This window comes from Cricetulus griseus, chromosome 7, assembly GCF_003668045.3.
Source record: "Cricetulus griseus strain 17A/GY chromosome 7, alternate assembly CriGri-PICRH-1.0, whole genome shotgun sequence".
In the NCBI taxonomy this organism is placed as follows: Eukaryota; Metazoa; Chordata; class Mammalia; order Rodentia; family Cricetidae; genus Cricetulus; species Cricetulus griseus.
The window spans coordinates 131,790,663-131,805,990 of record NC_048600.1 but is presented as its reverse complement, the minus strand read 5'-3'; the positions used below and the strand labels follow the sequence as shown (position 1 = coordinate 131,805,990).

The window sequence follows — 15,328 nt, the reverse complement described above, 5'->3', positions numbered from 1 at the left end:
AGTCCCTAACTGCTCTAATTTTTGTCCCTAAGTTCTTGAATCTTAAAAGGGATGGTCATTTATGACTTAGTTGTTCTTATGAAGGACTTAAGAATTAACAAAGAAATAAAGTAAGGAGACTTAGAAAAAAACCTCCCACACTAAAAACAGGGCGCCCTGACTTAGAAATCTAACCAAGGTCACAATGACCCGAGTCCCTGAAATTTCCTAGCCGACCACAAGACAACCTAACTAAATACCAAGAATTCCCAGAGGGCCACCCTGCCCTGGGGTCGTGAAGATAAGAACAGACTATCCCACTGAGTCAGGAGACCCTCCGGCCCCAAAGATAAGAGACCTCCAAAGAACCTGTGACTCTGGTCACCACCCTAACCCCTAAAAGCCTATGGTTCTCTCCTATAAAAGAAGCCTGCTTTTGAGGAACAGGGCTTCCTTTGTCTGTCGGACTGGGAGGTCCGTTTGCGAAAACGGCCCATAATAAACTTACCTCTTGTTTTTTACATCAGCTGGACTGGACATTGAGTTTTTTTGGGGGGACCATCTGATTTGTGGGGACTCCTCGATCCGAGGGTCTTTCACTTACAGTCAGTGAAGCCCAGTGCTCGTGAGAGATGGGATGGTGCCCGAGCCTTTTTTTTTTTTTTTTTTTTTTTTTTTTTTTTTGTATGAGTTGCCTTTTGTTAGGCTCTTGCTGTTTGAGACTGTTACCCTTGCTAGCCTGGAACATGCTGTGTATCCACTCACCAGGCTGGCCTCAAACTGCTGGGGTTAAAGATGTGCACCACCACACCAGCCCATATGAGTTTCTTCTTATTCCACAGTGAGACTAGTAGGCTGGGAAACTGGGCTTTACAACCAGTGTTTGAAATACCAGGGGATCTTGACTGCTTGGAGTCACAACATTTTAAGAGGTGCCACGCTTATGACCACGTGTCCTGGCTGCCGTGGGATTATTCTGCACAGTACAGACCTAAGTCAGACAGACCCTGGTATGCAAGGTGGGTGACGACCGACACAGAGCCTGCAGCCGGATTTGCTAGAATGCAGCCACTGTGCAGCAAAGGGTCCTTCCTAGGAATCTCACCTGTTGCCCCTGGCAGGGTGGCTCAGTGGCCACCGATCTGCAGCCTAACTGTGCCTGTGCCCACAGCCCCGACACACTCACCTTCATCCTGTGGATCTCGGCCTTCATGGCACGGATCTCTGTCTGCCCAGCCTCAGAATCCACCGAGGCACGCATCTCCTTTGCCAGTTGGATTTTTTTCTCCCAGAGCATGAGCTGGTGTCTTCAGAGGCAGGAGAGGCAGAGTCAGAGCCAGAGCAGTTTGAACCTGGGTGGCAGGGACCCCACCTCTCTGCCCAGGGGTGTGGCAAGTGAAGCCCAAAAATCTTTACTCAGGTTCCTCACAAAACGGTTTGCCAAGTCTTGAGACAGACAGACCTCTGCCTATGGGCTGGCAGGGAGGAGAGGAAAAAAAAAGAGAGAAGAGAGAGGAGGAGGAGGGAAAGGGAAAAGGGAAGAATAAAGAGAGAGAGAGAGAGAGAGAGAGAGAGAGAGAGAGAGAGAGAGAGATATGAGAGACTGGGGCTAGAGAGATGGCCCAGTAGCTAACAACACTGGCTGTTCTTGCAGAGGGCCTGGGTTCAGTTCCCAGCATCCATGTGGTGGTTTGCTACTTATTGTGACTCTGACTCTAGTTTTAGAGGCACGAGAGAGAGAGAGAGAGAGAGAGAGAGAGAGAGAGAGAGAGAGAGAGAGAGAAAGAGAGAGAGAGAGAGGGGGGAGGCAGTGGGGAGAGATATAACTTAGGAACTGTGAGTGTACATGTGATCAGTAAAAGTCCGACAAGGAAGTAAAAGGCCAAATAGCTTTATGGGAGAAAACTGTCCAAATGTAACCAAAAACACATGCCCCAAAGCCACGTGTGTGTGTGTGTGTGTGTGTGTGTGTGTGTGTATTAATGCACATATCTTGTCAAATGGCAACAAACATATTATCCCTTCTAGAGTAAGCCTGTCAATCAAGGGGCACCCTCACAGTGCCTGCAAACTTTCCATGGGAGAGGTGTATGTGTGTGCAAAGCTGTGCAAAGACATCATAACATATTTAAAACTGCCTCAAAGGGAGTGGTTGTGCTACAAACAAAACAAGAAAGAACTATATCTATACAGTGGTCTCTTATGTTGAGGGTAGTGGTCTCTTGTGATGAGTGTTGAGGGTGGGGGTGGGGAGAGGGTAGGGCTCAGTGGGAGAGCCCTTGCCTGGCATGTGCAAGGTCCTAAATTCCATCCCCAGCATGTGCGTGCGCACACACATGCACACACATCCACACACACTCACACATTTGTGGAGCAGAGGTGATATTACCCGGTTTCTCTTTTCCAATAGTTTCATGTGTGTATGGGGGTGGTGTGCACCTGTGTACAAACACAGAAGCCAAAGGACACCTGGTTTCCTGCTATTACTCTCCACGTCATCTCAGGAGACGCTCTCTCACCGAGCCTAGAGCTAGACCAAGCTCCATCATGCTGGGCTTATGCTTAGATTATTACGTGGGTGATGGAGATTTGAACTCAGGTCCCCATGCTTGCACAGCAAGCACCCTCATCCATTGAGCCATCTCCTGTTTTTTTTTGTTGGTTTTTTTTTTTTGTTTGTTTTTTTCTTTGCTGCTCTCAATATTTTGTCATAGTGTAAAATGTTTGGGGTTGGGTTTATACATTACTATCTTTTTCATAAAAAATAAGATACATTTTATAAACTTTATCCCAAAGAAAACTACTCGATACCCAGAGTTAACTGGCCTGGCTGGTGGTTACTGCCAAGGGTAGTATACAGATCTCTATGGCGGTTTTCTGTGGTTCTCCTGGGGTCCACAAAGGTAGCCTGCAGAGCTACGCCCCAGTAGTGCCAATGTTCGGCGGCCATCCCCTCGGAACCTTGACAGGCCCCGTGACATTCAGAGCCAGCCAGCACACAGCTGAGCCCCTTACTTACTCTGCCTCCAGTAGGCTGTTGAGAAGGGTGGCCTTTTCCTCTTGGAGCTGTGTCAGCTTTTCCTGCATTCGGATGGCCTCTCGCTCTGCCTCCTGTGGGGACCGAGAGAGCGTGGTGATGGCCCATGGAGTCCCTCAGGACTGGCAACATTCTGACCCCTCCACAAGCCCGTCCAGGGAATCTGCCCAAATCAAGGAGGTGTGTGCCTGCCAGAGTGCTGGCTGTCTGCCATGCCCTGCCCTGCCAGCGGCGGCGACTGAGGGTTTGGTGGGCGGTGCCAACCTTCAGTGTGCACACAAACTCAGTCTCCACCAGCTGGTTGCTCTGCTGCAGCTGTTCCGAGTTGCACCGGTTCTTGTCCATCAGCACGTTGAGCTTGGTCAGGTCTTTGTCCAGGTCCTTCATGTGACAGTGGATCTCCTTTTGTTCTTTCTTCTCTTGCTCAATCTTGTCTGCGGGAGTACGGGCAGGTGGGATGAAAGCTGGAGGGTCAGGGGTCCTAGGCAGGCAGCAGCCATGGCCTCTGTGGATCCCTCCCTGCCCTGTCAGATGCAGTCCTGTGCCCGCCCCTCCATGGAGAGGAGGCTGGGTCCCTTCCAGGAGTTTCCCAAAGCCTGCAAGTACCTCGTGCTGCAGAAGCACAGGCCGAGAGCAGGGGTAAGTGGAGTTCAGATGCATGGGCATCTAGGGACCGCTGGCAGGCCCTTTGCTTCCACTACCTGGCCTTAGGGCAGGGTGGGAAGGATAAAGACGAAACATGTTCTTGCTATTTTGATGGGGGGTAAAAAAAAACCCAAAACACCAAGGCACATGACACATGGGTTCTCTGCCCCTTCCCGCACTAGTATCCCTGGCTGGCTTGGAGCTGGGTCTCTGGACTTGCCTAGCTGATCTCACCCTTGTCAGGGTGGGGGGCGGGGGGGGGGGGCGGGGGCGGCAGTGTGCAGAGGGAGGCTTTGTCAGTTCTGGCTTCCCACACTGCTATTCACTGCTGGTGCCAGGCAGCCTTGGGTACTCCACACTCGCCAGTAGAGGGCTGTGAGTAGCCAAAGGCCATGAGGGGATCGCTGGGAAGCGGGCAGAAGCAGCAGCCCCAGACTGCCACGGAGCATTTAACGGACTCTCCTACCTGGACCATGTGGGACCCAGGATGTCTCTGTGGGGTGCCATGAGACACCCTACTGAGTGGTGACCCAGGAAGGACATCCTCCTGGCAGGTCCCTGGGTCTCAGAAAGGTCGCTTCACAGCACAGGGACATCCTAGTGGGACCCACCGTGCTCCTGAGGTCTGGGGGGTGGGGGGGTGGGAACAAAGTGCTCTAACTCTAGTCAGGGGCAGGGGTTGAGGAGGCTGGCTGCATTTGTCTGAGTTTCACAGACCTCTGAGTCCCCTCCAAGGAGTGTTTTGTTCCCCATCCCCCAAAGACCTCAGGAGCACAGGTAAATAGCACCAGCAAACTAGATGGCTTTAGAATTTTCCTGGTTTGCTTTCTTTTCTTTTTTTTTTTTTTTGTGGGGGGGTGTTTCGGAGACAGGGTTTCTCTGTGGCTTTGGAGGCTGTCCTGGAACCAGCTCTTGTAGACCAGGCTGGTCTCGAACTCACAGAGATCCTCCTGCCTCTGCCTCTGCCTCCCGAGTCACCAATGCTCGGCTGCTTTGTTTTTGTTTTGAAACAGGGTCTTGGGACTGTGGGTGTGTGGCACCTGGTCTGGGACTGGTGTGGCTGGGAGGGCGCCGCCCCCGCCCCCCAAGGGCGCCGCCCCCGCCCCCCAGGGCGCCGCCCCCGCCCCCCAGGGCGCCGCCCCCCAGGGCTCACTCTCTATGCGAAGCTTCTTTTGCTCCATGATGTGAATGTCCTTCTTGAGCTGGTTCAGGGACACCAGCTGCTCCTCCCGCTCCTGCGTGACCTGGACCAGTTCCTGCTGCAGCCGCAGCCAGGTCAGCTGGGCATCTGACACCCCTATGTTGTTCTCTTCAATCAGCTTCGTCAGCCTTTTGATCTCCAGCTCCAGGGGTCCAGCTTCTTCCCCCTGGAGGGATTTAACCAGAGTGCAGGGTGAGCCCCGGGATCTAAGGCTTTTCTTATTATTTACACGTGGTATGTATACCTGTGCACATGTGTGCGCGACTGTGTGTTTGTGAGTGTGTGCGCGAGCGTGTGCGCACCTGTGTGAATGTGTGCATGTGAGTGTGTGTGAGTGAGTGTGTATATGTGTGCGCGCGCGCGCGCGCACACACGATCGCGAGGCCACAGAGGTGAGAGTGCCACACTGAGGGTTATTTTGTGCAGACAGGGTCTCTCGTCGAATGTGGACTTTATTGATTACTTAGACTGACTGGCCAGCAGGCCACAGGGATCCTCCAGTCCCTGCCTCCCCAGTGCTGGGATTACAGCTACAAACTGCCATGCCTGGTGTTTACTGTGGGTGCTGAAGCGAGCACTTTACCCACTGAGCCTGCTCCTTCTTTTGGTGGGTTATGGAGAATTGTGAATTCAAGGCATTGACCCCAAGGGCTCAGACAGTCCTCAGGAGTCCTGAGAATACCTATCTTTCACTTTGAGGTCCCAGGTCCTTGTGGGCACAGCCTTTGACCTGAGAGGAGACTCTGTATTCTGTCCTCTGACCGCAGACCAGGGCTTCCTGGACTGCCTGCTCTGCTTGAGGACTTGAAGCCCAAGGTGGCTGCTTAGGTTACAGGTGCCTGAGTGATAGGTGAGACCCAGACTGACTAAACCACTTTGCCCAGTGCAGCAGTGAGTCCAGCCCACCACCCGTGTGTCTGTGTGGCTCACAAGCCATGAAGAAAATCAAAAGGAGTCAGGGTTGCAGCGCCCAGCCTCCAGAAGCTGAGGCTTCGGGACCTCAAGGCCTAGGTCCACCTGGGCCACACAGTGACAACAAAATGAAAAGAAGGTTCCTGCCGGATGCCAACAATATGCAATTCAGATCCCACTGCAGCGCGGGGAGCAGCCCTGTCACCCAGCCCAGCCACGCCACCCACACACAGAGGAATGGGGGGGAGCTAGGAGGGGTGCCTGCTGTCGGCAGTCCCAAGGCACATGGCGAGGGGCCCGGGGCCGCGCCTCACCCCCAGCACGGACACCATCTGCTCCAGCTGCTTGTTGAAGAAGTTTATGAGGCTCTGCTTTCTCTCGATGAGAATGGTGCGGCGGGCGATCTCGCTCTCGCTGTTGGTGATGAGGTCGTTGAGCCGCTTTACCTCCTTGTCCATCTCCGCCAGCGTTGCCTTATGCATGTCCACCTTGCAGTTGGTGTTGGTGATGTCCAGGGTGGCCTGAGCGATGTCGCCGTCAAGTTTTGAAAGGTGTGTCACCTGAGGGCATGGAGGGCAACAGGTGTGAGCGGGACTGCTGCCTCCTTGACACTGTACACGTGTTCTGGAGCAACCCCTGCATGCTGTCATGAGGAAGCTCAGTGGTCCTGTGCTGTGAGAACCTACAAGGGGCTTGTTTACACCTGGAGACGGCCTGCAAAACAGAGAGCTGGGTGTAGTGGCACCTGCCTGTGATCCTAGCACATGGGAGGCTGAGGTGGGAGGTTCGAGGCCAGTTTGGGCTATATAGTGAGTTTGAGGACAGTGTGGGCTACAAGACACACACATACTCTCCCTCTTTCTCTCTCTCAAATGGGGGACTGGTTCATGTCTTTCTTTTCCTTCCTTCCTTCCTTTCTTTTTTTCTTTTTTCTTTTCTTTTCTTTTTTCTTTTTTCTTTTTTTTTTTGAGACAGGGTTTCTCTGTGTAGCCCTGGCTGTCTTGGAACTCTCTCTGTAGATCAGGCTGGCCTCAAACTCAGAGATCTGCCTGCCTCTGCCTCCTGGCTGGTCCATGTCTTTAATCCTAGCCCCTGGGAGGTAGAGGCAGGAGGATCACTATGAGTTTGAGACTACCCTGGTCTACATATTGAGTTCTAGGCCAGCCAGGGTTATATAGGGGAGGAGGGGGAGAGGGAGGGAGGGAGCGAGGGAGGAAGGTGAGCTGAGTGGACAGGAAATAGAAAGCTATCAGTGCTGGGTTTTCTTTATAAACAAGCCTAGCATAAGTGCAGAGGGGAAAGGGTTGAATCAAGGATGATTCTGTCACAAAGCCAGCACCAGGCCACCTGGAACCCTTCTTCCAGTGTCATGCACACCCACCCATGCCTCCCACCATCCCACACTGCTTAGGAGAGCAGGGGTGGGGCCACATGCCACTGACCTCTTTAGTCTGACAGATCTGTCTCACTCTTTTTTCCTTAAAGATTTATTCATTATGTATCTACTGTTCTGTCTGCATATCTGCCTGCAAACCAGAAGAGGACACCAGATCTCATAATGGATGGTTGTGAACCACCATGTGGTTGCTGGGAATTGAACTCAGGACCTCTGGAAGAGCAGCCAGTGCTCTTAACCTCTGAGCCATCTCTCCAGCACCCCCACCCCCGTCTCGTACTCTTATGTAATTTTTTTTAAAATAAGGTTTCACTGTCTAGTGCTGGTTTGCCTCAAACTCATAGAGATCCATCTGCCTGTCTCCCAGGTGCTGAGATAAATGGTGTGTGTGTCTTTACCTTTAGCCTCTTATATAATTTTCAATGGCTGTGCAATGTGCCATTAGCGGCATGTTTCCTGACGCCTTTCAGATTATGGCATAGTCTAACTCTGTGACTGGCCAGAATACGCTGCCTCTACTACTACCCTCTTCAACCTGTGGAAAGCATCCTGGTCTCCCTGGGACCCTGGGACCTCAGCTCTGCCTGAGTTTATAATGAGATCCTGCGTTGACACCCGTCCCCCCTTCCCTCTGCATCAGCCCCAGACAGAATGGTGACTGCCACCCTCTGATCCTCTTTCTGCCCCAGCTGTCACTGGTGCACAGGGCTTTTGAGTACTCAGTGTCCCCTTCCAAGGGCTCCCCTTCAGTTGGAAAACCCACAGTAATAGACAACAGTTGTTAGCCAAAGACTCTCTACTGCCCTCTGCTGGGAAGAGGTGGTGATAGTACATGCCCACTCTAGGAAGGGGCAGGGTGGGGACCTGGCAACAGGAGACCTCAGGGGACAATTCTAGCCTTGCAACAATGGGGCCAGGCAGGCTACTTCACATCCACCATGCTCCTTAGTGTCGCAAAAGCACCTGGGACACCTTGTCTTTCTGCCTACCCTGTTCCCAGGGGAAGGACTTGAGCTATGTCAGCCTGGACATTCCAGCGGGGCTGTGTCCCTTTTCCTTGCACAGTCAGGTCAAAAGTGAGTGTGGAGTGGGACTGCCGAGGCTGCCATCATTTCCAGGGCCCGGTGACAGCAGCCATACTGACTCCGGTCAAGCAGCCACCATGACAGGATGTGGCAGTGGTGGCAGGTCCCATCCTCTGCCACCTTCAAGGTGACAGGAGAGACAGCTAAGCCCACAGGGCCTTAGGCCCTAGTTAGATGGAGGACCAGGTCCTCAAGGGAGCTGGATTTGGGTGTTAACTGCGGAGACACCCCTGTCTAAGCCTGGGTGGGCCCCTGTGTTCCCCAAACTCAGCCTGACACAGGCTGCAGCGCTCCCCAGGGCCACCAAAGACAGGTCTAGCGGGACCCTACCATATGAAGAAGCAAAGAGAAAAATGAGGGGGCGGGGGCTCAAGCGTAATCCCAGCATTTGGGAAGCAGAGGCATGCAGATAGCGGTGGGTTTGATGCCAGCATGTACTACATAGTGACTCCCAGGATGGTCTCAGATACAGAGTGGGACACAGTCTCAAGAACAAGAGAGAGAGAGAGAGAAAGAGAGACAGAGACAGAGACACAGAGAGAGACAGAGAGAGAGATAGAGAGCCAGAGAGAGAGAGACAGAGACAGAGAGACACAGAGAGAGACACAGAGAGAGATTCAAGTAGTGAGTTGCTTTTTCCAAAGGCAGTTTCCCATGTAGCCGAGGAAAAAGCAAAGCCCTTGAGTGAATTTTCAAGTGTGTGGCGCCCCCAGGCTTTGGCAGTCAAAGGCAAGACTGCAGGCCTCCTGGGCAAGCCAGCCTCCTGGGTGGTGGCTTCTGCCCAGGACTGGTGGCTTGGCAGCTTGTCCTCAGAGTGTAGACATTTGCAGACCCCGATGTCTGCTCAAAACACTGAAAATCCCGAGTTAGCCTGAAGCGGCTAACAAGAGACCTGTCAGTCACAGTGGGACATTCTCGTGGTGAAGGTCACACAAAAATGAAGGTTTATGTTGTCGAGGAATGGCTAACATCAAGGGCAAGTGTGTTAGATGTTGTCAAGTAAAACGAAAAGCAGAAAAATACAGTGAGTCCCCAACAATGCCTGTGAACATTGCTCTCTGTGTCATAGGTCAATGCAACTAATAAAAATGTAACCAAGTGAACCTGAAACCAGACGTTTAACAAGAGTGCAATGTTAGCATGAGGGTGTGAACGAGAAGAAATCTAGGAGTCCTCCTGGATGGGAGGACTACAGCATCTATTGTTTTCATGATGTCTTCCTGTGTTCTCTTCTGCCTTCCTCCCTGATCCCGGGTAAACTAGGCAAACTCTCCAGGTTTTCAACAATAAGACAGTATTAGCTGGATCTGCCATCCCAGCTGCTCGCCAGACTAAGGCATGACAATCACAAGTTTGAGCCTACCCTGGGCTACAGAATAAGTTCAGCTCAGCCTCAGCAACTAGTGAGACCTGTCTCACAATAAATAAGAAGAGGGCTTGGGGAACCGTGGCGGAATGCAGCCCACCGCTCAGAGCCCTGCATTCCATCCCTCCCCAGGGCCCAATAAACTGGGCATGGTGGCCTGGGCAGGAGGATCAGAAATTCAAGGATATATATATGTGTGTGTGTGTGTGTGTGTGTGTGTGTGTGTGTGTATGTGTGTGTGTGTGTGTACAGACACACACACAGAGTAGTAAGTTTGAGGCTAGCTGGGGCTACATGAGATCCCGCCTTAACGGAGGAGGACAAAGAAGACTAAGGGTCTTTCAGGGGTGTGGCACTTGCCTGGCACTACAGAAACTAAATTAATTAAGATAAATTATAGGTTTGGGTGTGGTGGCCCAAATCTTTGATCCTGGCACTTGGGAGGCAGAGACAGGCAGACCTGTCTGAGTTTCAAGGCCAGCCTGGTCTACATACCAATTTCCAGTACAACCAGGACCACACAGAGAGACCTCCCTGCCTCCAAAAGAGCAAAAATAAATAAGTAAATTCTAGAAAGCATTGCTTTGACAGCTCGAAACAAAGTCATGAGGGACAGCCCCCAGATACCCTTTGCTTCCAGCCCAGCCCCTGCCTGGTCAGCCGGGGACCACCTACCAGGTTGGTATTTTCCTTCTGCAGCTTCCGAAGGAGCTGTTGGTAGTACTTGGTTATCTTGCTGGAGGTCCCGTGTTCCTGCAGCTTGTCCAGGATGGAGGCATCCATCTTTTGCCGGAGCTCCTCCTCTTGATGGACAGCCTGGCGGGTGGCCTGGAGTTCGCTCATGACTGCTGAGTGTTCCTGCAAAGGAATAGCCATGGGAGGGACTGCCTGGGGTATCCTATAGGCTGGCCAGGAGCAGAGGCCTGGGGCGGGGGCCATGCCTCACCAGACTGCCCTTGTTGAGCATTTCTTCGGTGTCCTGCAGGGCGAGTTGGTAAGTGTTGAACTCACTCTGCAGAGCCTCTTGCTTGCTTAAGCACTGGGTGGTGAGTTTCTGCACCAGCATGGCTTCTGTCTCTGAGCGGTTCAGGAGGCGGGCCAGCTTCTCATTCTTCTCTTCCTCCTTCATGATGGACCTCTTATAGGCTTCGATCTCACCATCTATGGACTTGGCCTGATGCTCACACTCCCTGCAAAAGCAGAAGAGCAAAGCCCATCACAGGCTAGACACCAGAGTGGATTCCATACACGGAGAAATAATTTGGGGGCACCAACTCTTTTTTTTTTTATTTTTTGGAGACAGGGTTTCTCTGTGGCTTTGGAGCCTGTCCTGGAACTAGCTCTTGTAGACCAGGCTGGTCTCGAACTCACAGAGATCCGCCTGCCTCTGCCTCCCGAGTGCTGGGATTAAAGGCGTGCGCCACCAATGCCCGGCGGGGGGCGGGGGGGAGGAGGAGGGCGGCACCAACTCTTAACTGCTATTTATTTTTGTGTGTGTGTCTTCTAGTTTGCTTTTCTATTGCTGTGATAAAAAACAGACCAAAAGCACCTTGGAGAGGAAAGGGTTTGTTTGTCTTACATGTTACAGTCCATTACCAAGGCAGCTCAAGCTGGGAACTTGGAGGCAGGAACTGGAAGCAGAGGACATGAAAGAAAAGCTACTCCCTGGCTTGCTAAACTTGCCTTTTTTTTTTTTTTTTTTTTTTTTTTTCTGAGGCAGGTTTCTCTGTGGCTTTGGAGGCTGTCCTAGAACTCGCTCTTGTAGACCAGGCTGGTCTCGAACTCAAAGAGACCCACCTGCCTCTGCCTCCCCAGTGCTGGGACTAAAGGCGTGTGCTACCACCGCCCGGCTCAGCTTGCTTTCGTACACGATGTGCAGGTGTGGCAAGGTCTACAGTGGATTAGCCCTGCCCACATCCGTCGTTAACAAAGAAATGGCACGTCCAGGAGCCAATCTGATGGCAGTGAAACCTCAGCTGTGGTTCTCGGGTATCTGCAGTCTGTGTGAAACTGACAAAACCCAGCTAGTACAGTGTGTTTGTGTACGCGTGTGGATGTCTTCCTCAGTCCCTCTCTGCCTTTTTTTTTTTTTTTTTTGTAGTGCATTACTTATTGTGTGTGCGCTCATGCATGCGTGTCACAACACGTGTGGAGTCAGAGGACAACTTGTGTCTTTTCCCACTGAGCCAAACCTGTGGCCTAGGCTGGTCTCAACCTTGTGATCCTTCTGCCTCTGGTTTGAGCTTATCCAACAGCATTTGCCACTACAACTGGCTTATATTTTTAATTAAAAATTGTTAATTTTTTTTTTTTTGTGTGTGTGTGTGTGTAGGGCCAGGTATGCATGCCATAGCGTATGTGCAGGTCAGTAAACAGCCTTTGGGGGTCAGTTCTCTCCATCAATCATGTGGGTCCTGGGGATTGAACTTGGGTCATCAGACTTGGTAGCAGGTGCCTTTTACCATCTCAGCCATCTTGCTGGACAGGGTCTCTCACTAAACCTGGATCTCGGCGATATGGCTAAGCTGGTTGGCCAGGGAACCCTAGGGATCTTCCTGCCTCAACCTCCGCAGTCCTGGGGTTTTAAGTGTGCACCTGAGCTGGAGGGGTGTCTCAGTGGCTAAAAGCACAGGCTGCTCTTCCAGAGGACCCGAGAGCTCAACTCCCAGCACCCACATGGTGGCTCACAGCCATCCGTAACTCCAGGTCCAAGGAACCAGATGTCTTCTGGCCTTTGTGTACACTGCACACATATGTATTGTACAGACATACATGTAGGCAAAACACACATATATGATAGGTAGACAGATAGATAGATGATAGATTCTATACAGATAGATAAAAACTGAAAGAGAGTTGAGGATGTAACCCAGTGGTAGAGCACTTGTTAGCAAGCATGATACATTGAGCTCCATGACCAGAGCTACTAAACAAACAATTCCCCCAACACACAGATTCTAGATTAACAGGAGGTTTTTGTTTTATTTGTGTGTGGAGACTCCTCCGCTCTCATCCCGAGAAGTCTATTGGCAGTATCTTACCTTTCTTATTTAAACATGAATGTTAACAGCCCCACTACATAGCCCAGGCTGACTTTGAACTCACCACCATGCCTGGCCAGACTGCCTTTAAATCTCCCAGATGCCCACCCAGCCCCTCTACAGCCACAGGGAGCCGTCAGTGTCCTGCCAGGCAGGCTCACATTATCTCATTTGTTGGTGTCATTTTTGAGAACAGACTCTCAGTATGATGCCCAGGTTGACCTTAAATTCCTAGGGCCAAGTGTTCCTCTCGATAGGTGACCTCCTGCTCCTGGGACCTTGGTGTCAGCTCCAGCTAGAGGCAGAGGCCCCTTTACTGGTTTCATGGGCAGGTATGGACATATGTCACTAAAATCTCCACTGGAAATTTCTGTGAGTGCATAATTTTAAAGTGCAGGGTATTGGCGGGGCAGTGGTGGCGCACACCTTTAACCCCAGCACTCAGGAGGCAGAGGCAGGAGGATCTCTGTGAATTTGAGATCAGCCTGGCCTACAGAGCGAGTTCCAGGACAGCCTTGGCTACAGAGGGGGGACTATCTCAGAAACAAGCAAGCAAAACCACAAAATACAAGATACTTTCTTCACAGTCTAACTGGTGTGCTCCTAACAGGTGAGAATAGGTAAGGTGGCAGGGGCTTTGAGATGCCACTGGGGTTTGTGACTGTCACAGTCCTCTTTGGCTCTGCCTTCGGATGTGTTTCTTTGGAAGTTCTGGCTTGAGAATGATAAGGAAAAGCTGCATGGCACCTAGCAGTCAGGACCCAGGCTGAGCCTGCACAGCCATGAGGTGTAGCCACAAAAACCAGGAAGAAAATGGGTATTTTTAATCCAGTGTTATCTACATAAAGGTATATTATGTTTTTTGTTAAGTTTGTTTTTAAGTGAGCAGTCATATACACCTCAGTCTTTTTGTTCGCAGTGCAGGGAATAGAACCCAGGCTTTGTGCATGCTAGGCAGGCCATCTGTACTAAGCTGCACCCCTGCTCTTTATTTGTGTAGCCCTGGCTGTCCTGGAACTCGCTCTGTAGACCAGGCTGGCCTCGAACTCACAGAGATCTGCCTGCCTTTGCCTCCCGAGTGCTGGAATTAAAGGTGTGCGCCACCAACGCCTGGCACCCCTGGTCTTTATAATTTCTTTAAAAAATTAAAAAATTATTTTTATTTGTGTGTGTGTGTGTGTGTGTGTGTGTGTGTGTGCGCGTGCTCGCAGCCCAGAAGACAGTGTTGAATCTCCAGGAGCCAGAGTTACAGGAGGGTATGAGCCATCTTTCTAGCACTCAACACCTAGTAGGCCAGCAGCAGCTACTCTTTCCCTCAGCGCTCAAGCCTCTGTGGGTGCTAAGCTTGAGAGGACCAGCCAGTAAGCCGTGAACCACCTGCGGAACCAAATTCCCATCACTTAGTTGGTTCTGGTTATCGAGGAACCTCTCCAGCCCAAGTGCCACCTCGTACCCCTTCCCTTTCGAGGGAATTAAAAAGGGTTTTGGCTGGTATGCAGCCCTAGGGGCAGACGGTGCTCAGATGGTGAAACGGCTGTCAAAAGGGACAGACACATTTGTCTCCCATGGATGAATGTCTCTTTCTGACACCCTGCCCCAGCACTGAAGGATGGAGGCGGGCAGCAGGACCCTCCCTGGAGCACCTGTGTGGAGTGGTGCTGCTGGTTACCCTCCAGCCCTGGGCACACCCGCCCACTGTTCCTGTGGGCAGCTCCTCCCGGGCGTGGTACCTGAGCGCATCCAGCACGGTCCTGTACGCTTCGTTACGGTGCTTCATGCCCATGAGACTGGTGGTCCACTGCTGCAGGATACGCTTCTTCTCCATGGCAATGGTGTCGATCTCTGTGACGGCCTGCAGAGAGGGTGGTACACAGGAATGGTGGAACACGGCGGGGGGCCACCTTCTGCCACCTGCCTCCCCTCTACCGTAACTTTTCCTTGCTTTGTTTTGAGACAGGGTTTCTCTGTGTAACAGCCCTGGCTGTCCTGGAACTCAATGTGTGGACCTGGTTGGCCTTGAACTCAGAGAGATCCACCTGCCTCCGCTGAAATTAAAGGTATTTGCGACCACACCTGGCACCTTAATTTTTCTAGGTTACTAGTCGGCAGAGGGGCCACAGGACGTGGAGCCTGGCTTTGAAGAGGCCTGGGTCCTCCTTGGAGTCTCCAGGCAGTTTTTTAGGGCTCAGTGCGGGGTGGGGGGACACCCAGTCCACACCAATGCCAAGACAGGGCCAAGTGGATGCCATGGATGGAGCTGAGGTCAGCTAGGAAGGGGACACCACAGGGCCCACAACCTTGCCCCTATCAGTTCTTGCCCAGAGAGGAGGTATTTGAGTTGAGAATGACCAGGGCCTCCAGATTTGGCTTGGAGAAGTGGGCCACCCTGTGCTGGGGACCAGGATGCAGAGCTAGACTGTGGGGTAGGTGGGGAAGGACATGGAGGGTTCGTTCCTGTGGAGGACAGAGGTCAGCCTGAGGTGTCGGTCCTCCAAAGCCATCCACCTCTTTCTGAGGCAGCGTGTCTCACTGGCCTGGAAGGCGCTGACGAATCTAAGCTGTCAGACCAGAAAACACCAGGGATCTTCATGCTTCTGTCTCCCCAGAGCTGACACTGCAAGCGTGCTCCTCCAGGGCCAGATTTTTATATTAGTGCTGGGGATCAA

The 15,328-nt window shown here is 52.0% G+C and overlaps 1 protein-coding gene across 3 annotated transcripts in view; it reads right to left on the bottom strand.

Annotated features, from left to right (window-relative positions):
- Ccdc40 (coiled-coil domain containing 40) overlaps positions 1-15,328 on the bottom strand; it is a 44,736-nt gene that overhangs the window by 7,755 nt on the left and 21,653 nt on the right. For all 3 annotated transcript variants that reach the window (XM_027425491.2, XM_027425493.2, XM_027425492.2), the window contains exons 10-17: positions 14,393-14,514; positions 10,568-10,811; positions 10,297-10,479; positions 6,089-6,334; positions 4,815-5,028; positions 3,281-3,450; positions 2,999-3,090; positions 1,166-1,286 (exon numbers count right to left, since the gene is read on the bottom strand). In XM_027425491.2, coding sequence (XP_027281292.1) covers positions 1,166-1,286; positions 2,999-3,090; positions 3,281-3,450; positions 4,815-5,028; positions 6,089-6,334; positions 10,297-10,479; positions 10,568-10,811; positions 14,393-14,514 — 1,392 coding nt within the window. The remainder of the gene's footprint in view (positions 1-1,165; positions 1,287-2,998; positions 3,091-3,280; positions 3,451-4,814; positions 5,029-6,088; positions 6,335-10,296; positions 10,480-10,567; positions 10,812-14,392; positions 14,515-15,328) is intronic.